The sequence below is a fragment of the Amphibalanus amphitrite genome, unplaced genomic scaffold, assembly GCF_019059575.1.
Source record: "Amphibalanus amphitrite isolate SeventyFive unplaced genomic scaffold, NRLGWU_Aamphi_draft 000931F_arrow, whole genome shotgun sequence".
Taxonomy (NCBI): Eukaryota; Metazoa; Arthropoda; class Thecostraca; order Balanomorpha; family Balanidae; genus Amphibalanus; species Amphibalanus amphitrite.
In genome coordinates, this window is record NW_024882425.1 from 73,661 (window position 1) to 95,806 (window position 22,146).

Genomic DNA, 22,146 nt, shown 5'->3' on the forward strand with positions numbered 1-22,146 from the left:
GATAAACGATAAAATGTAAAACGGGATGATGGAAAAATGGAAGACGATCGACAGTGTATGCCGCGCGACAGTACTTGTGTGCGCAACCTGTTGCCATCTGCCAAGTGTATACATCTGCAAATAAACTTTAAGTGCACTTATTTAAACTGTTTTTCTTATCGCTTTTGTTATCGCTGTTAAAAAACAATTATCGTTATCGTTGTATCGTTTATCGTTTAGTTATCGCTGTTAAAAACAATTATTGTTATCATGTTATCGTTTTATCGCTATCGCTGTTAATTTTTTGCAAATTTTTATCGTTTTTCGTTTATCGTTATCGCAAACCTTACTTATCGTTTTATCGTTATCGCAGGTCCGAAATTTAGTTATCGCGGAAAGCACTGTCTGTAACTATCAAGTGTCAGGCTATCAGACGTTATGCTATCAGACGTTCAAACACACGCATGACTCATTTCCGGTCCGGGCGACGGGTGCCGGGGTTCGCCACTCGTATGTACGTACATAATCGATATCATTATATAGTGCTAGACGCTAGTGTTATCATTGCGTTAGTATGTGTGTGTGTTGACTCACAGACTGATGAGTCTGCAGTTGAATTCATCTGTAGTTGGGCTTTTAGCAAATCGTGCAATCACACAGTCAAGCATGATAATCACTGTGATGATGTGATCCATAGCAATGTTATCTGGCAAACAACCTCGTCACGACCATCGTCACCAACGTAGACCGGCGTTACAAACACCGGGCCATATTCTCAGCGCTGCGTCTGTCAGCTCTGGCGTCCGTCCAGTACTCGGTGATCGGCCGGCCGCAGCTCAGTGGTGACCTCTCTGACCTGCCGGCCTGCCAGTCCTACTCCGTGAGAGCCTCGTACAGCAGGTTCGTGACATCGTTGACATCGCGTCTGCCGGCGGGCGGCAGAATGTTGGCAATGACGCCGATGCGGCTCCGCAGCAGATCGGCTCCGTCCCGCACCGAGCCTGCCAAGGGAATCGGATCGTCAGGCGGGGAGCGCGGTCACGCGGCCCACAGCGCCGCCGCTCTCTGCCTGGGATATGGTCCGAAAAGGGCAATGTCAGACTCGCCACGGCTGTCGGTGAAGTACCCTTAAAAAAAGTACCCTTGCGGCCCTGGTGGCGCAGTCGGTTAAGGCGTCGACCCGCGGTGCGGGCGGTGCCGGGTTCGGGTTCGATTCCCGGTTCCGCCCGTTTCGAGGGCGTCGTCCCCGGCTGTGTCACCAGGTGTGGGGTAGGCTCTCATTTCAGCCGTAGCCTGGGCGGTGGGGGAACAAGGGCCAGGAGGAGGAGGAGCCCTCCTGTAAATGGGACACAAGTGCCCGTTGGAGGGAGGCCTGAATAAAAAAAAAAACAGGACATGGTATAATTAATAATATGTGTTAGCCACCGCCCGTATTGATGTTTTGCCAGCCGCGAACCGGAACGTATAGGGAGAGGGCAAGCCTTGTCGTTCGGCCCCCGAATCGAGCTCGAGCTTCGCGAAAAAAAAACGAGCGTGCTGCCCGTAACGAGAGGCGGCGATGCTACCCAATCTTAACCCGCGCCCAGATGGGGTCTGCCGAGCAACGCGGTCTGATGGGGGGGGGGCATTTTGGCCCCCCCTCAGATCTCGAGAACCACGCAACATAGCGACAAGCGGTAAACGGTGTTGGATAGCCCCAACGGGGAACTACCTTGTGACCCAATTTCATTGACCTCGGTCAAACCGATGACGTCACAGATCAGGTCAAAGGTCGAATTTTCACCGTTTACAGGCATTTCAAGAAATGCGTTGTAAAATCGTGTAAAATGCATTTCATTGAAAATCATCGATGGGGAAATGTTCTTCAAACACATATTTTGCTATTTGAGGTCACTGATACCAGGTCAGGTCACAGAGGTCAGGTCACTGGGGGGTCACAATATGAAAGTGTCGTGTGATACATGTTTTATGGTCCATTTTACATGACAAATGCGATTATGTGGGTCAGACAGACTTTAGGGCCAGCTTAGGTCACGTTTTGGTCAAGGTCAGGTCAAGGTCAGGTCAAGGTCAGGTCAAATTAGGTCAAATTTCAAAGTTGATATTTTTGCATAAAATGGGTATCGATTCGATGCAGCTCGTCTCGGGGAGTTCAATGGTGGTCTCTGTTTTGCGCTACGAGGTCTAGAATTGCTAAAAATTGAGTTCAAAAATTTGACGTCATCAATTTTTAACAGTTTTTTCGCTATAACTTGGCCAAAAAAAGAGGTATCGATCTAAAATTTGGTATGTATATCGAAGAGCGCAGGGACTATCACATTTATTCCGGTTTTTTCGAAATTCGAAAATGTTTTGGAAATTTTTTGAGTTTTTCTAAAAAAAATCAATTTTTTTGATTTTTGGGGGTCAAAATCCCAAAATTTAGAAAATCCGAGATAACAGTTTTGTAGCGCCGTCTTTTGTCTACACAACCACATAAAGAACTTTAAAATTGCTTGTTAACTGTAGAATTGGTGAGCGTTTCAAGATGTCATGTTTTTTGCTCATTTTTACTCGAACATGACCTCAGTTTGACCTCAATAACTCCTGACCTGAGGTGACCTGTGACTTGAAATTTTGTGTGAAGGTGTCAAATTGATATCCGGTAAGGTACCCAAAAATTTGGTGGCGCTGCGCGTCGCCGTTTTCTCGCTATTTAAGAAAAACCTTAGGGGGGCCAAAATGGCCCCCCCCATCAGGGCGCGGGTTAAAGGGACCCTCCCACCTTCAAAAAAGTTAATGAATTGGCATGAAAGTGATGTCGCTCGGTTCAGAAAGAGCAAAAACGAATGTCTACCAATTTTCACCGAAAAATATTCACCGGTTTTCAAGATATTAGACTTTTACTTTTGTTTACTTTTTGGGATCTCCGCTGTTCCTAGCGACTTCATTTTCGAAGTGCGGCGTTTGCGGCAGATGTTGCGCGCAAATAGCATATACCACCACTGCTTCACAAAGCTGTTAGTATGAGGTTTAAAAATCGTTAGATCACCGCTGAAGTCACAAATTCTTAGGGGGTATCCCAATGCATTATCCCCTTAGAATCCGAAAACTGCAAGTTTGAAATTCCATATCTCCGAATTAAGGCATTTTTCGATGTTGTGAGTGCCCAAACCGGTATTTGCAGCCGCAGGCCATGCCCATGGCCACCAATTTGGCTATCTCACCTCAAAACTTTTGTTAAAGGGACACTCCCACCTTAACATTAGTTTTGAGTTGAGATAGCCAAATTGGCGGCCATGGCCTGCAAATACCGGTTTGGGCACTCACAACATCGAAAAATGCTTTAATTCGAAGATATGGAATTTCAAACTTGCAGTTTTCGGATTCTAAGGGGCTAATGCATTGGAATGCCCCCTTAGAATTTGTGACGTCAGCGGAGATCTAACGATTTTTAAATCTTAGACTAAAACCATCGTTAACACGTGGTGGTATACGCTGCTTTGCGCGCAACGTCTGCCGCACTTTAAGGCTGCCAAATTATTGCTTCCAAATAAAGTCGCTAGTAACAGGGGAGATCCCAAAAAGTAAACAAAAGTAAAAGCCTAATATCTTGAAAACCAGTGAATATTTTTCGGTGAAATTTGGTAGATATTCGTTTTCGCTCTTTCTGAACCAAGGGACATCACTTTCATGCCAACATTAACTTTTTTGAAGGTGGGAGGGTCCCTTTAAGGTGGGATGGTCACTTTAACCCGCGCCCCACTGGGGTGGGGCGCCGGGGCCCGGGGCTATTCAAAGCCCCTCCCCCTCTCGTTTTTCTGCAATATGTTCTGAACCGCTGGACATATCAACACGAAGCTTGCAGTGTCTCTGGCTACAACAATTTGACACATTGTGTCAAAATCAAAACTTCGTAGCTACTCTAGGTCGGCCGAAAATGACGCTAGAGTGACGTCATATTCGGCTGATTCTTATTCAAAACATTGAACTACGGCAATCGCTGTCAATAGCTCAATTTTTCAGCTACATCCCATTTTTTGCATGTGATGACTTAACCCGCGCCGTGCTGGTGGCCTAAACTTTCCGCCGAGTGCTGGGGGGGGCGTTTTCACGCCCCCCCGTCTAACTCGGCTCCTGGGCCACGTAGCGACACGCGGTAAGCGGCAATCGAAAGAGCGTCGAAAATAAGGACGAAAACACTTCGGTCATTTTTTGGGTCAGGTCAAAGGTCAGGTCACCAGAGGTCACCAAAGGTAAAATGTTGACTATTTCAACATTTTGGAAACTGCCAACGGCTATCTCGGGAACCGATAGAGCTACAGCGCCGCGGAAAAGCGCATTCGATAGCCCTTTTACAGACCTTTCTGAGTATTGTTCTCAGATTTGACCTCAGGTCAACGGTTTAGGCTCCAGAGGGCAAAAACTCCAAAAATAGCCGTTTTTACGAAAAACGTTTTTTCGTCAATAACTTTTGACTCATAAGCGCCATGACATTACTTTTGCCAGCATCGTGTTCCTCTCGTTGAGACGCGTCGAATGAACTATTTGTTGACCTTGAAAGGTCATTTTGAAAATTTGACCTCAGGTCAAGGTCATGACCTGACCGAAAAGGGTCATGTTGCATATCAGTCGATCCGTATCGTCGAGCTGAACACATCTGACGTGTTTTCACCGCTCTAGCACGTCTCTATCAAAAGTTATAGCCAAAAAACTGCTGGCGACCGTTCATGACCTGAGATGACCTCAGGGGCACACAGAGGGGTCACAGGTGCATTTTTCCTATTCAGTGTGTCATGTTTACCTATGAACCGATGTTTGAGAGCATTTTGAACGATATTCGTCCAAAAGAGGCGCATTTCAATTTTCTCCCATTGACTTATAATGGAGAGGTCGCAAAATTGACCTGACCTTAGGTCACAGATATCAAAAATCCGAGATATACATTTTATACATACTGTTACTCATATCAATCGCTGAAAGTTTCAAAGTGATCGTTCAGTCGGTGTAGCTATAGCGAGCCTTTGAACTTTTTCTGAGGTAAGGTCACTTGACGTGACCTGGTGACCTGACCTTGAACGTCCTAGGTCTGAAATTTTCACAACATGTGCGGAAATGATGTAGGAACGCGTGTACCAAAAACGGCGGCGCTGCGCGCCGCCGTTTTTGAGATATTCGCGAAAAACCTGAGGGGGGGGCGTAAAAACGCCCCCCCCCAGCACGGCGCGGGTTAAGATATACTGGGCTATCAAACTGCAATCGCGGATTTTGAAAATTTTGAAAATTGTAAAAATAATTAAGACGAACACTCCAAAATTGTATTTTTGATTTTTTTTTTACTATTAATTTTAACTTTATCCCAAAAAGAAAAACAAAGATATGATATAACCCGCGCACCGAAGGGGGGCCGGTTATCCCCCTCTGAGGTTTTTCGTGAATAGCGGAAAAACTTGGCATAAAAAAATTTGGCATGACTATTTTCGTACCAATTTTACATATGGTGTGCAAGTTTGAACCTCCTAACTTTTAAGGTCAGGTCACCAGGTCACTTTGAATGACCCAACCTCAAGTCACTATTTTGTAACTTTGCCACAGTGTCAGAGCTATACAGTAGATGACGTAGGCCTTTGAAAGTCGCAGAATGTTATCAGGTCATTGGTGGCTACAATTTGTTTATCTCGGAATTTTGATATCGATGACCCAAGGTCAGGTCAACTACTCGACCTCCCCATTATAAGTCAATGGGGGAAAATCAACTCCCTGTTTTTTTTTTTCACTAAAACGCGTCGGAATGGCCCCATATACCCTACATGACTTCATATACGATCAACCTCCACTAACTTGAGGTCTGTTTTGCTGTTGGCCAGCTCTAAGGTCATGCGACGTCATCAAAGGTCACCAACGGTTTGTTGCCAATAACTCCTTACAGGAACAAGATATGACCAACCGCGCGGATGGTCTCATTGTGTTCAGCTCGTCAAGGCGCATCGAATGATATGCATGATGACCTCGAGGTCACGTGCCTGAGGTCAACCTTTGACCTTGACCTTTCGAGGTCAACATATAGATGGTTCGATGCGGATTGACGAGAGGATCACGATGATGCCGTTAGTTTGTTTCTAGCTTAACTAATTCGAACGCTATTCGAGAAAAACTCTCTACATATCTAGCGCCAACATTTTGACTTTTTTGACCCCTGTGACGTCATCTTTGACCTGACCTGGTAATGATCTAGAAAAAATTGTAGACCTTATACATGCGTACCCCATGTCGTTTGCCGCTTGTCGCTATCTTGCTTCGTTCTCGAGATCTCAGGGGAGGGTTCCATCTAGCTTGGCAACTCGACGCAACTTGACGCAGTATCGTGGGCCGTTGATAAGATCGACAACGGTGAGCTCACGTCGATAACGACGATCGACCTCAGTAAGGCCTTCGACAGTGTTGACCACGGCGTCCTCTTGAAGAAAATGGCATGGATGGGTGTGCCTTCACATTGGTTCGACAGTTACCTAAGCGGACGGGGGCAAATGGTACGAGGTGGGTCCAAGATTTGTCCTGTGAACTTCGGTGTTCCTCAGGGATCTATTGTGGGACCTATTTTGTTTAGCATATTTGTGGCAGATCTTCCGGGACATCTTCCCTACGGCCGTTTGGTTTTCTATGCGGACGACACGCAGCTCCTCGCTCGTTTGGTGTCTCCAGACAGTGAGAGTTTGTCACAGCTCAGAAAGCGCATAGAAAAGTCAATGGCTTATGTTCAAAACTGGTTTAGAAGTAATTCTCTAAAAATGAATGCATCAAAAACAGATTTCATCCTCCTTGGCACCAAAAACTCGCTTCAAAAAGCATCTGGTTTCGCTTTCACGTTGTCAAACAGAACCTTTCATTCTTCAAAAACGATCAAACTTCTTGGTGTAACTGTTGACCAGACGTTAACATGGAATCAACGCATCTCATCAGTTGTGCGCCGTTGCTACAGCATATTGATTTCGCTTTACTGATTCAGGCGTAGCTTCACTACCGAGGCCCTGCTTACTATCATCAAAGCTCATATCTTCCCTCAAATTATCTACTGCTTACTAGTTTGGGGCGGAGCTGCCGACAAAGAACTTAAGCGACTGCAAAAAAATGATTAACCCGCGCCCGGCTGGGGGTCCTGGATTTCCACGCCCTGCTGGGGGGGGTGTTTGAACACCCCCCCCTTGTAACTCGGCTCCTGGGCCACGTAGCGATACGCGGAAGGCGGCGTTCGAAAGAACGTCAAAAATAATGACGAAATCACATAGGTCAATTTTTTGGTCAGGTCAAAGGTCAGGTCACCAGAGGTCATTGAAGGCAAAATTTCGCCGATTTCCAGGTCGAATATCGAAAATTTCCAAGAAGCCAACCCATAACTCGGGAACCAATAGAGCTACAGCGCCGCGGAAAAGCGCATTCGATAGCCCTATTAACGCCCTTTCTGAGTAATTCTCTCAGATTTGACCTAACGTCAACGGTTTTGCCTCCAGGGGGCAAAAACTGCAAAAATAGCCGATTTTTTCGGAAACAGTTTTTCGGCAATAACTTTTGACCCAAGCCTTGTACGAGCTTACTTTTACCGGCATCGTGTTCCTCTCGTCAAGACGCATCGAATGAACTATAACTTGACCTTGAAAGGTCAACTTGAAAATTTGACCTCAGGTCAAGGTCATGACCTGACCGGAAAGGGTCATGTTGCATATCAGTCGATCCGTATCGTCGAGCTGAACACATCTAAGGCGTTTTCATCGCTCTAGCATGCCTCTATCAAAAGTTATTTGCGAAAAACTGTTAGATACAATTCGTGACCTAAAATGACCTCAGGGCATAAACAAGGGTCACGGACACCATTTTCATGTTCAGTGTGTCTAAACCACTTGTAATTCAGTGTTTGGGAGTGTTTATAATGTCTTTCGTCCAAAAGAGGCGCATTTCAATTTTCTCCCATTGACTTATAATGGGGAGGTCGCAAAATTGACCTGACCTTAGGTCACCGATATCAAAATTCCGAGATAAACATTTTATAGATACTGTTACTCTTATCAATCGCTGAAAGTTTCAAAGCGATCGGTCGCTCGGTGTAGCTATGACAGACATTGAAACTTTTTATGAGGTGAGGTCACTTCAAGTGACCTGGTGACCTGACCTTGAATGACCTTGGTCTGAAATTTTCACAACATGTGTAGAATTGATGTATGATAAGGTATACCAAAAACGGCGGCGCTCCGCGCCGCCGTTTTTGAGATATTCGCGAAAAACCACAAGGGGGGTGTTCAAACACCCCCCCCCCCCAGCAGGGCGCCGGTTAACTTTGCGGCTCGTTTGGTGACCGGTTCGAAGCGCCGTGATCACATCACACCAGTTCTTAAGTCGCTCCACTGGTCACGGATTGGCGAGCTGGTGGAGGAGCGTGATCGACTGAAGGTGCACCGCGCAATCTGCGATCCCCATGCACCAACCGTGGTACAAGACATGTTCAAACGTCGATGTGATGTGGCGACTCGTGACACGCGCCTGACAGATACAGAGCAGGTGCACCTACCAAAAGTGCGGCTTATTGCCACTCAAAAACACTTCATGTACAGGGCTGGCTCGGCATGGAACCGGCTGCCCCGAGAGATCCAAGGTATGTCCAACATATTTGCTTTTAAGCGGGCGATCAGGCCACCACGAAATGTATAGTTTGATGCTGGCCTGAAGTGGTCTAAGGTCTTGGTCCTGTTTTTCTTTTTCTCCTCTTTAGTGAACTCGAACGCGGCTCGAGGAAAGTGCATGTGCATTGTGCATAGTGGTTCCCTGATCATGTGCCATCCTGAAATAACTATGCCTGCATGGAAGGATGTGCAAAAAAAAAAATACAGAAAAGTATATTTGCCCCCCCCCCCCCTCCCCAAAAAACAACAGATTTTTGTTTTTTGTTGCCACACATGGCGGATATTTTGCTTAGTGATAGACCCAATCGAAGGAGTGGAGCATGACGCATCCATGTGCAATGATTTCCGACCGACTGATAACATAGCCTTTGAGTTATCATCGGTTTTGTCGAAAACAGAATACCTACCATGCAGTGCGCTAAGGGCTGTACACTTTTTTAGTCCAAATTTCACCACGTACACAGCCCTGAAACACTACCTTTCCCTTACCATTGTGGATTTTGTTGATATCTTGTGGGTACAGGACGCTGATTCCCGATACGCTGGCGATGAGCTGCAGAAGTTGCGCTATCTCGCGCAGCAGTGCCCGCTGCTGATCGTCGCCGGCCTCTATGGCCTCGTAGAGGTCCACAATTTTACCCACGCTGTCGCCGATCTTTGTGCGCGCATCACCGCCACGGCCGAACTGCGGCACCAGCCTCAGGAACTCGAACACCTGAAATCCGACGGAACTGCGGTAGGTATATAGCCCAACAAATTGAACACGTCGAGCACGTAACTCAGGAAAAAGGGACACCTTAACCCGCGCCCCAGTGGCGGTCTCGGCCAACTTCGCCCTGCTGGGGGGGGGGTGTTTGAACACCCCCCCTTGTAACTCGGCTCCTGGGCCACGTAGCGATACGCGGAAGGCGGCGTTCGAAAGAGCGTAAAAAATAATGACGAAATCACTTCGGTCAATTTTTTGGTCAGGTCAAAGGTCAGGTCACCAGAGGTCATTGAAGGCAAAATTTCGCCGATTTCCAGGTCGAATGTCGAAAATTTCCAAGAAGCCAACGCATAACTCGGGAACCAATAGAGCTACAGCGCCGCGGAAAAGCGCATTCGATAGCTCTTTTAACGCCCTTTCTGAGTAGTTCTCTCAGATTTGACCTAACGTCAACGGTTTTGCCTGCAGGGGGCAAAAACTGCAAAAATAGCCGATTTTTTCGAAAACAGTTTTTCTGCAATAACTTTTGACCCAAGCCTTGTACGAGCTTACTTTTACCGGCATCGTGTTCCTCTCGTCAAGACGCATCGAATGAACTATGACTTGACCTTGAAAGGTCAACTTGAAAATTTGACCTCAGGTCAAGGTCATGACCTGACCGGAAAGGGTCATGTTGCATATCAGTCGATCCGTATCGTCGAGCTGAACACATCTAAGGCGTTTTCATCGCTCTAGCATACCTCTATCAAAAGTTATTTGCGAAAAACTGTTAGATACCATTCGTGACCTAAGATGACCTCAGGGCATAAACAAGGGTCACGGACACCATTTTCAAGTTCAGTGTGTCTAAACCACTTGTAATTCGGTGTTTGGGAGTGTTTATAATGTCTTTCATCCAAAAGAGGCGCATTTCAATTTTCTCCCATTGACTTATAATGGGGAGGTCGCAAAATTGACCTGACCTTAGGTCATCGATATCAAAATTCTGAGATAAACATTTTGTACATGCTATTGCTCTTAGCAATCGCTGAAAGTTTCAAAGCGATCGGTCACTCGGTGTAGCTATGACAGACATTGAAAGTTTTTATGAGGTGAGGTCACTTCAAGTGACCTGGTGACCTGACCTTGAATGACCTTGGTCTGAAATTTTCACAACATGTGTAGAATTGATGTATGATAAGGTGTACCAAAAACGGCGGCGCTCCGCGCCGCCGTTTTTGAGATATTCGCAAAAAACCACAGGGGGGGGGGGGTGTTCAAACACCCCCCCAGCAGGGCGCGGGTTAAACCGCGCCCCAGTGGCGGTCTCGGCCAACTTCGCCCTAGTGGGGGGGGGGGGCATATGTTACCACCCACCTCTAATTAAAAAACTAAGCGGACTAGAAAAACGCGGTAAAAAGCATTCGATAGCTCTCAATACGTACGTTTGAAAATATTTCTGTCATTTTTCATCTTAGAGCAATATTGGGGTCACCGGAGGTCAACAAAGGTCAAAATTTGTCAAATGTCATTATATTTTTCAGAAAACATGCAGTTATCTCAGGAGCTATGATAGCTATAAAAAATCGCATGGAGAGCAATCGATAGCTTTTGAACTCTTCTTTTGATAAGGTCATTATCAAAATTGACCTCAGGTCAACGGTTAAGCCTCCATAGGTCAAATATTGTGAAAATAGCTGTTTATGGATAACACTTTTCACGAATAACTTTTGAACAATAAAAGATGAAGAATTGGCAAAGGCACTATCGTGTTATTCTCCTTCAGCCGCTTCGAAACTTATATTTTTTACCTGGAAAGGTCAAGGTCAAATTTTGACCTCAGGTCAAGGTCACGTAGTGACCTAAATAGGTCATGTTGCATATCATTCGATGCGTCTCGACAAGACAAACACAATGAAGCCATCCCCATCGTTCTATCTCTTTCCAATCGGGAGTTTTTGGCAAAAATCTGTTTGTAGCCTCAAATGACCTCGGATGACCTTTCTAGAGGCTATCAGCAAAAAAGACACCTTGGTCGTCACGGATGGTCCAAATCATTGTGAATCTGAAATATTTGGACTGTTCCTATGCGTACACACGGATCTAGAGGCATTTTCATTTTTCTCCATTGACTTATAATGGAAAGGTCACGCCACTGTCCTGACCTTAGGTCACGGATATAATTATAAAAATCCGAGATAAATAAATTATAGGTGCCCATAACATCATGCAATCCACCAAGTTTAAAACCTCTCTTACAAACACTGCTGGCTGGACATGATTGCAATTTTTTAGGCTTGGTCAGTTAACCCGCGCCGGGCCGGTGCACAGTGGGGATTTTTCCGATCTAGCGCCTATTAATTCAAAAAATATTTTTTGGATTTTTGTTTATTTTTTGTGTCAGTAGGGCTAAGAAATGTCTGAATTTTTCATATATGGCATTGTTTTATCTGTATGTCCACAGCAAAACTAGGAAAAATGCGCCCAAAGTTCACACTCATGCGTGATTACTCAATGGGCTCAGCAAGGCCCGAAAGTATAGCTCAATTTCATTGTCCTGTCCTGTTGGTTTTAATCTTGCGAGGTCTTAAAGTTGCATATCGTCTGAAAGGCACCTTTATTAGGAATGGAATGGCAAACAGAAAGTATGCCACAACCTTACTAAGGTCACAAAAATGCCCTTTACAAAAAACCCTTACAGACACCATATTGAAGGAATGGTATTCTAAATAAATGTAGGAAATCAACAATGTTCTCCACACTTTTCCACTCCGAAATATATCCTATCGAATTCGCCACTTTCTTCTGCACAAGGCAACGCCTAGTTTGGCTGCCGAAACTTGCCTGAACACGGAATATTCACATTAGAGTATCTTAACACCCCACTCGAGGAGCGCTAGGGCAAACAGCACGATATAGGTATGTTCCGGACATAGGCGAATAATTTTACTTCGTGATTTATATGATGCATATTTTCTGAGACACATTCATTAGGAATAGGATGACAAGCGTAAATTATACATACCGTAACCTTATTAACCATCGCACTTGTGGGGAGGGGGAGGGGGAAGGGGTCGGATAAAACCCCATGGTTTTCCGCAAATTACTCGCGCAAAAAGCGGCTGATCGCGCCGAAACTTTGGGTACCCTCGAGATCATCAATTTTACATCTAACCTAAAAATTTCATGACTCTCACCCAACTGACCTTTGACCTGTGACATATTTCTCGAGACCATGTTTGGCCGAATCGTGATTCGGCGTATGCCAGCTCCACATTATCCGCGGTTTCCAGTCTTTTTGTGGTTTTAAACGTTCAAATATGTGCAATGATGTTGGTGCCATGCATAATGGTGGGAGTCAAGGTTTCGTGAAGGTCAAGTCAAGGTCATTGACCTTTTGATGACCTTGGTTCGCTTTTTCGAGTTTTACTTGTTTCTAGGGTAGTTTTTGGTGCTGATTTCGATTTTAGCAGCCATTTGAATATTTACGAAGTAGTTCTAGTGCCTTCGCTCCATGTTACGAAGCTATCAGTAGTAGGTGACACTTCTATGGATGGCCGGCAGGACGCCTACTAATTGATCTAACGTGACCTGACCCGACCTGACCTAAATGCTTAAAGACATCGTCTGTGATCAAAACTAACATGAAATTCGTGATCAGCACCCCAAAATACCCCGTAACACCCTAACTTTGCGAAGTTTCAAGAGGTCTCGATTTCCCAACTTTAGTTGGGTCATTAAACTGACTTGGAAAGTCAGCTTATGACCTTGGACTTTGAAATTGGATATATTCGGCCTAATTTCGTCATAGGCAGCACGCTTGACTTTTCCGCGAAGCTCTAGCTTGATCAGGGGCCAAACGGCTGAGCGGGGGGTCCAATTGAACCCCCTATACTATGTTGATTATGCACATTTACAGGTAAAATTCTCACCAGGACACACCAGCCAACATCTGTGCACAATCTGGCTACAATTCTACCTATGGTTTGCCCTCTACGAATAAATACGTGCTAGATCGGAAAAATCCCCACTGTGCGGTGCTCCGAGATTCCGCGCCGGGCCGGGAGGGGTGTCTGAACATCCCCCCTTCTAACTTGGCTCCTGGGCCACTTAGCGATCCGCAGTAAGCGGCAATAGAAAGAACGGCCAAAATAAGGACGAAAACACTTCGGTCATTTTTTGGGGTCAGGTCAAAAGTCAGGTCACCAGAGGTCACCAAAGGTAAAATGTTGACTATTTCAACATTTTGGAAACTGCCTACGGCTATCTCGGGAACCAATAGAGCTATATACAGCGCCTCAGAAAAGCGCATTCGATAGCCCTTTTACAGACTTTTCTGAATTTGTTTTAGATTCGACCTCAAGTCAACGGTTTAGCCTCCAGAGGGCAAAAACTCCAAAAATAGCCGTTTTTACGAAAAGCGTTTTTCCGGCAATAACTTTTGACTAAGAAAATCAATGACATTACTCTTGCCAGCATCGTGTTCCTCTCGTCGAGACGCGTCGAATGAACTATAATTTGACCTTGAAAGGTCAACTTTAAAATTTGACCTCAGGTCAATATCATGACCTGACCCCATGGTCAGGTCATGGGGTCATGATATGCAACATGACCATGATATGGTCATGTTGCATATCAGTCGCCCTGCAACGTCGAAACACATCTAATGCGTTTTCAGCGCTCTAGCACGCCTCTATTAGAAGTTAGTTAGCGAAAAACTTTTAGATTCTGTTCGTGACCTGAGATGACCTCGGGGACATAAAGAGGGGTCACACTCTGTTCCGTTTCAAGTTTGCAGCCGAAGTGCCCTGCTGAAAGCAGTGCGTGATTTCTGTATATACAGCTCTTACATTTTGAGGCGCAAATTCTTGAGCGGAGGAGCGATCTGCCGAAGAAACTCCGACTGCAAGCTTGATATGGAACAGACTATAGTCACAGTTGCCATTTTCCGATTCAGTGTGTCACGTTTACCTACACCGCGATGTTTGGAGTGTCTAGAATAGCGTTCGTGCAAAACAGACGTTTTTCAATTTTCTCCCATTGACTTATAGGGGAGAGTGGGGCAATGGCGACACCATAAGCATTTTGCTCAATAGCTTAGCTATTTGAAGCTATTTTATGGTGATTTTGACTGTGCTTATAGCCAAAGGAATAGGCTTTCAGATAACACCCAGTTTTAGTATCTCAGATCACTGATGACAGATTCAGAGCCTACGCGAAAATGTGGTGAAAAATAGAGGTGCAAAAAAGCGAGGGGTAATGCCGGCCACTAAGTGCAATAGCACAAAAAGTCGAAATATCGCCACTGGTATTCATCCTTAAACCGTTCTTTCGATGGAAATTTAAGTGAGAATTAAGAAACGACAACTGTATTCAGCAGTTAACAGTGCACTGCACTGCAACACAACAGCGCGGCGCCAACAGAGCAGCAAACTAACACAACCGGAAACAGCAAGCAAACTAACATAGCCGTAAACACAACAACCCGAAACGTTGAGCTTTTACGACAGAAGTCGCAAACAAAACCGCATGGAGTCATTCCGGACACGTGTCCGGTATTACCCCGAGGTCAGCTTTATTTTAAGAAAGCAGGCAGCAGTCAAAGGCATTGCGTCGCAAACGCCTCACATCCAGCAGTCGCCTAAGAAAGGCTTAATTGAAGGTCATTGCAAAGCAGCACTTCTGAAAATGCGTTAACGCATTTCACAGTCAGCAAAAAGATGCAACAAAAATTAAAAATCAGATACGAAAAACACATTTAACGCTATAAAAATGAAAATAATGGAGCTACCGTGACAAACTTGCACCACGTGCTAGAATGGCGCTCAACTGAAATGTAAACAACATCAGCTGATTAACCCGCGCCCGGCTGGGGGTCCTGGATTTCCACGCCCTGCTGGGGGGGGGGGGGGTGTTTGAACACCCCCCCTTCTAACTCGGCTCCTGGGCCACGTAGCGATACGCGGAAGGCGGCGTTCGAAAGAGCGTCAAAAATAATGAGGAAATCACTTCGGTCAATTTTTTGGTCAGGTCAAAGGTCAGGTCACCAGAGGTCATTGAAGCCAAAATTTCGCCGATTTCCAGGTCGAATGTCGACAATTTCCAAGAAGCCAACGCATAACTCGGGAGCCAATAGAGCTACAGCGCCGCGGAAAAGCGCATTCGATAGCCCTATTAACGCCCTTTCTGAGTAATTTTCTCAGATTTGACCTAACGTCAACGGTTTTGCCTGCAGGGGGCAAAAACTGCAAAAATAGCCGATTTTTTCGGAAACAGTTTTTCTGCAATAACCTTTGACCCAAGCCTTGTACGAGCTTACTTTTACCGGCATCGTGTTCCTCTCGTCAAGACGCATCGAATGAACTATAACTTGACCTTGAAAGGTCAACTTGAAAATTTGACCTCAGGTCAAGGTCATGACCTGACCGGAAAGGGTCATGTTGCATATCAGTCGATCCGTATCGTCGAGCTGAACACATCTAAGGCGTTTTCATCGCTCTAGCATGCCTCTATCAAAAGTTATTTGCGAAAAACTGCTAGGTACCATTCGTGACCTAAGATGACCTCAGGGCATAAACAGGGGTCACGGACACCATTTTCATGTTCAGTGTGTCTAAACCACTTGTAATTCAGTGTTTGGGAGTGTTTATAATGTCGTTCGTCCAAAAGAGGCGCATTTCAATTTTCTCCCATTGACTTATAATGGGGAGGTCGCAAAATTGACCTGACCTTAGGTCATCGATATCAAAATTCTGAGATATACATTTTGTACATGCTATTGCTCTTAGCAATCGCTGAAAGTTTCAAAGCGATCGGTCACTCGGTGTAGCTATGACAGACATTGAAACTTTTTATGAGGTGAGGTCACTTCAAGTGACCTGGTGACCTGACCTCGAATGACCTTGGTCTGAAATTTTCACAACATGTGTAGAATTGATGTATGATAAGGTGTACCAAAAACGGCGGCGCTCCGCGCCGCCGTTTTTGAGATATTCGCGAAAAACCACAAGGGGGGGTGTTCAAACACCCCCCCCAGCAGGGCGCGGGTTAATGATGGACAAAGTACTCACTAGAGATGGGTGGCCGGCATTACCCACCGTCCGCCATTGCCCCGCTCTCCCCTAATGGAGAGGCCGCAAAATTGACCTGACCTTAGGTCACCGATATCAAAATTCCGAGATTTACAAGATATACATTTTATAGATAATGCTGTTCTTATCAATCGCTGAAAGTTTCAAGGCAATCGATCAGTCGGTGTAGCTATAGCTAAGAATGCTCGTCATATAAGACGAGCATTCTTATTTTTTTCTGAGGTTAGGTCACTTGGCGTGACCTGGTGACCTGACCTAAGGCGACCTGGGTCTGAAATTTTTACAACATGTGCGGAAAAGATGCACGAACAGGTGTGCTATAAACGGCGGCGCGGAGCGCCGCCGTTTTTTAGATATTTGCGAAAAAGAACCGCAGGGGGGGGGGGTGTTCAAACACATCCGGCCCGGCGCGGGTTAACTTGACCTAGTGACCTGACCTGACATGACCTGGGGTCAAAAATTTTACACATTGTCCAAAATTGATGTGTAAAGAAAGATACTCCAAGCGGCGCGGGGTTATGCACCGCGGTTTTTATTCACACGCAAAGAAAAACGCGGAGGGTGGTAGCATATGCCCAGTGCCCACCCCCCACTGCGGCGAAGGTTAACTAAGACTAAGAGTCGACGGTCAAAGGCCGCTGGGACAAAATCGAGTTATTAGAGATGAGCAGCATCTTCAAATCTATATTTGTATGCGCATGGATGATAATATACCTATACAAAAGAGTCTCTCGCTAAGGTAAGAATGCGAACATTTCCACTGTTTGCCAGATCTATATCTACATAGAAGATTTAGGGACATCAGACATGGAAAGAGGCGCTGTAATCTCTGTAGTTCAAGCCAAGAGAGAAACTAGAGAGTAGAGCGCGTGCTTCCCTTACACGGAATAGTGATATAATCACTATTTTCGACAAATGGAACAATTTTCTCAGGAAGACATGCAACATCATTATTTTCACATTTCTTTGATGGTAATGCATGCAATCAAACGGTAAGTGAGCCATAGCTGTGCCTGTTGTCATTAAACTATGTCTACTTTTCGATAGGGGGCGGGGGCGGGGGAGCGGCACTGGTCCGGGGATTAGAGTGTGGGGGGCTGCACTGGTCCGGGACTCAGAGTGTAGGGGCGGGGCGGGGGGAGTGGCACTGGTCCGAGGCTCAGAGTGTGGGGGGCTGCGCTGGTCCGGAGCTCAGAGTGTAGGGGCGGGGAGAGCAGCACTGGTCCGGAGCTCAGAGTGTAGGGGGCGGGGCGGGGGCGGCACTCACCTTTCGCTGGATGTCGGACCGGGACATGGCGGCAGCCTGTTGCGCGGCGCACTCGGCACTGCCAGCCACTGTGTGCCGGCCGACGATAGTAGGGGAAGTTGGGGGAACGCCGAATACTTTTTTTCTGACGCCCGTAGCACGCAAGGTAGACAACATAAGCTATTCTTGTTGGCGTCATTCGAGAGGCCAGTCTTTTGTCTTTCAAACATACCAGGCGCATTTGATGAATTCGCATACCGTTAAGCGCAAAAGCTAAAAATATCAAAGAACTGACTTTTTCGGCGTTGCCCCGGACTGCGGGGAAAGCCGAAAATGGGATAAATGATCTACGAGGAATGCCGACATTGATGTTTTGCCAATTTATCTCAAACTTTATCCAAAATTTATCAAAAGCTGACACGCGTTTTAAGAGCTTGAGGACGCTTGGTGCACACTGGAAGTTATAATTGTGTGATATAATAAGAAAATGCCAGGTAAATTATTCCTTATAGGTAACAGGCCGTTGTGCCGGCTGAAAGTGTAATTTGTTTCACTAAAAATACGCGTTGCTATTCTACAGCAGTAAAGTCCACGTAGCGTGCTTTAATAACGTGCGTAATTGCACGTTTTCGGCATTACCCCAGCCAGCCATACTTTCATTTGCAGGCCCATAACTTTTAAACGTGCTGTATAAATTTCAAATAGGCAGCACACTTAGGCAAAGACATGCTGAAGATTACTTGACCGAATTGGCCAGACAAACGGTAGCATAATGAGTAAGAAATGCAGCTTCAAAGGCGCATGTAGTACAAGGGAAACGTACCTTGAAAACGCTTTTGGCGCCCTCACAGCCGAAGTATTCCAAATGACGACTCGTAACAAACATGCGATAATTGTAATCACTTAACCCTCGCCGGCCGAGGGGGGGGGGCGGGTGCCGCCCCCCCATAGGGTTTTTTCGCGATAGCTCCGAACACGCTGGCGATAGAGAGCTGAAACTTGGCATACCTGACCTTTGATCCAAGCCGGATCTTTTGACACCAACCGCATTTTTGGGTCAGGTCAGGTCACTGACCTATGACGTCATAAGTGAACCTCTGCACGGTCTTCAGATGTCGCAACTTCGCAACGCCCTCACTGCCAGAGGAGATGTCACAGGGAAATGAAACTTGCAGGATCTAGTATCCATTATGAGTCCCACAACTTGTATATCTCGGATTTTTCCTAAAGGTCATATGAGGTCAGGTCATTTTCGTGACCTCACCATTATAAGTCAATGGGGAAAAATTCAAACTGCTATTCTAGCGCCGGGAACGATCTCCAACTATCTCAAGCACACAGAATCGTGATTTGATGCACTCCTTGCAAGGTTAGATGCGTCACTTTTGCAATGTTGACCTTGCGTGACGTCATTTATGACGTCATCAAGGTCAAATTAGTTTTTCGTCAATAACTCTTGATCAAATTGAGCTAGCGAGTCGGGAAAGGCACCAATGGACTCAGGAAGGCCTGCCGAATCGAATGATATGCGACATGACCTCTTTCGACCAACTTCGTGACCTGGGGGTGCTAACCTGACCTTGACCTGAGGTCAACACCCCAAGTTGACCTGACCCGGACAAAAAGTATATCATTCGACGCGCCTGAGCGAGGCGAACACGATGCTGCCAAAATCAGCGCTCTGCGGCCGTTTTTTGCGAAGTTATTCACCAAAAACTGAACCGTACCCTGGAGCACTTGACCTGACCTCAGAGGTCACCGGTTGACCTAGGACCTTAAAATCGGGTACCAATCTCTGCGTCTCGTAACGGCGCACACGCTCCTTTTTTCCGCGACGCGCTAGCTCCACCAGGGGCGAAACGGCGAGGGGGGGGTCGTACCCGCCCCCCCCCCCCTCGGCCGGCGCGTATGTAGAAAACCAATAGGTCCGGCGAGGGTTAAGCTTCCGAGCATCACTGAGACGTGGCATCCATGTCGTACGGTTTTAGAAATATCTCGAATTTCGGCTTTGCCCCAACTCCGGCATTGCCCCAATTTCCCCTATAATACCCCGGTGGCCCCCAGAGCTATCGGCACTACTCGAGAGGCGTACACTGCAAGTACTTCATACGGCATATCGGAGAGCGCTCCCGACACTACATATGTGAGAGGATGGGGCGAGGGCGCATTAGTGGCGCTATTGCTACTGGGCGGGTGGGGGGTCAAATCAAACCGGAAACTTGTTCTGAGTGGGTTGCTAGTGCCTCCAATCTCGCTCTTTTAACCCTCGCCCGCACATGCCATTTTCCCATCCTAGAACGCACATGGGGGGGGGGGGGTGGTTGCCACCCCCCCCCCCCCCGCGCCATTTCGTTCCTGTTGGAGATAGAGCTTAGCAGTAAATACCAAAAAGATTCTTTGGGAAGAGACAAATCCAATGATACCCAGTTTTACCTTCTCAGGTCAGTCATTGACCTTCCAGGTCAGGTCAAACTAAAAAATGTTGCTGTTTTGGGTCACCGTTGGATATCAAGTGCGCTGCTTATCAAATACCGATGACGATGCTGTTTTCTGGTGCCAAGCCAGCTAGAACCTCTTTGTCACACTATCCGACCAGAATTTTGCTGCTGAGGTCATTTCAGGTCAAGTTAGGTCAAGGTCAATTATATGTGTTTATATGTCTGTGTGTGTCTGTGTGTATACTGATGTGTGCACCGATTGTTTTTGGGTCCATATCACATGAAATCATGATCTGAGAAGCTTTTACCAAAAATGCAGTCAAAAAACTTCACAAAAAGTAAATTCAGCTTGCCTAAAACGCAATTACCTACCTATCTTAGATGACCTAGGTTGACCTTGACCCTGACCTTGACCCCTGTACATCGTCGAACAACATGTTCCATGATAGGTGGGAGGTAAGACTGGCAAAAAAGGCCGAAATCAGGGCGTCAAAAGCTCACAAGGCCCATGGCAGACGCAAGATGTTGAGAATTGGCCATTTGGGTCATGACATGACCTGAAAAACAAGGTCATATCTCCGAAACCAAAAATCACAGAAACTTGAAATTTTCAGTGGACATCAAGAAAGGATAGACGAGCAGCTATACGAAAAATCAGCCTTCTAGCTCTAAAAATGTTGAGTGCAGAGCAGAAAGACTGCTTGGGGGGGGGGGGTGGCAACCACCCCCCCCCCCCCATGTGCGGGCGAGGGTTAATGCGTATGTGCCCACAGAGTGAACATGCCTTAGTTGAACTTTCCACCGTTTGGCCAAGATGATTGTAACCCTTGCCGGCACAGGCCATTTTGAGTCCTTCGACGGCACAAGGGGGGGGGGGGTGGTACGACCCCCCTCGCGTTTGGCCCCTGATGGAGCTAGAGCTTCGCAGAAAAAAAAAACGAGCGTGTTGCCCGTCAAGAGAGGAAGCAAATGATACCCAATTTTAAGGTCTTAGGTCATCGGTTGACCTTCCAGGTCAGGTCAATGACCCAAAAAGTATCGGGACCATGTTAGAAAGTCGTAAAGCGTGGCTGCTAAGGGGTTTTCCGGGGTGCTGATCACGAATATCGTGTTATTTTTTATCGCAGATGATGTTAAGCGCTTATACCAGGTCGGGTCAGGTCAGGTCAGGTCAGGTCAACCGGTAGGGGTCGTGACGGGTATTCGTAGTACCTGTCATCCGCCTCTGACAGCTTCGTAACATGTTACGAAGGCACCAAAACTACTTTGTAAATGTTCAAATGGTTGCTAAATTCGAATTCAGCTCCAAAAACTAGCCTAGAAACATGTAAAACTCGAAAAAGCGAACCGAGGTCACCAAAGGTCACTGACCTGACCTGACCTTCAGGTGACCTTGACACCCACCCTAATGCATGGGAGCAACATCAAATTACATGTTTGAACGTTTGAAACAACTAAAAGCTTGCAAACGCGCGGCTAATGCGAGCCGACATACGCCGAATCGCGATTTCGGCCAAACATGATCACGGAAAAAAGGTCGCAGGTCAAAGGTCATTGGGGCCAGGGTCATGACATTTTCAGGCTAGGTGTAAAATTGATCAAGGCGAGTGTACTGAAAGTTTCGTCGCGATCGGCCGCTTTTTACGCGAGTTATTTGCGAAAAGCCTTGGGGGGGGGGGGTTGCATCAACCCCCCCCGTGCCGGCGAGGGTTAATGCTTTGTTACATTTTTGGCAGTAAAATCTGTTGAATTTGTTACCTCTTCAGAAAGGCCGTTTCTGCTTGCCGGACCTATTGGTTTTGTACATACGCGCCGGCCGAGGGCGGGGTGGGGGGGTGTTGTGAGGGGCGAGTACGACCCCGCTCGCCGTTTCGCCCCTGGTGGAGCTTGCGCGTCGCAGAAAAAAACGAGCGTGTGCGCCGTTACGAGACGCAAAGATTGGTACCCGATTTTAAGGTCCTAGGTCAACCGGTGACCTTTGAGGTCAGGTCAAGTGCCCCAAGGTACGGTTCAGTTTTTGGTGAATAACTTCGCAAAAAAAACGGCCGCAGATCGC

The 22,146-nt window shown here is 46.5% G+C and overlaps 1 protein-coding gene across 1 annotated transcript; it reads right to left on the minus strand.

The window, feature by feature from the left end:
• Positions 1-447: 447 nt before the first annotated feature.
• On the minus strand, positions 448-17,744 carry LOC122368194. The gene is made up of 3 exons (XM_043341907.1): positions 17,674-17,744; positions 9,120-9,345; positions 448-980 (listed from the first exon to the last, which is right to left on the minus strand). The coding sequence occupies exons 1-3, from the start codon at positions 17,698-17,700 to the stop codon at positions 853-855; spliced, it is 381 nt and encodes a 126-aa protein (XP_043197842.1). The 5' UTR covers positions 17,701-17,744; the 3' UTR covers positions 448-852.
• Positions 17,745-22,146: the final 4,402 nt, after the last annotated feature.

Excerpts from the sequence above, each read along its gene's own strand:
- LOC122368194 (XM_043341907.1), bottom strand. The coding sequence starts at position 17,700 with ATGTCCCGGTCCGACATCCAGCGAAAG. Across the intron at positions 9,346-17,673 it reads GGTCCGACATCCAGCGAAAG|GTGTTCGAGTTCCTGAGGCT; the intron begins GTGAGTGCCGCC and ends GTCGGATTTCAG. Across the intron at positions 981-9,119 it reads TATCAACAAAATCCACAATG|GCTCGGTGCGGGACGGAGCC; the intron begins GTAAGGGAAAGG and ends TTCCCTTGGCAG.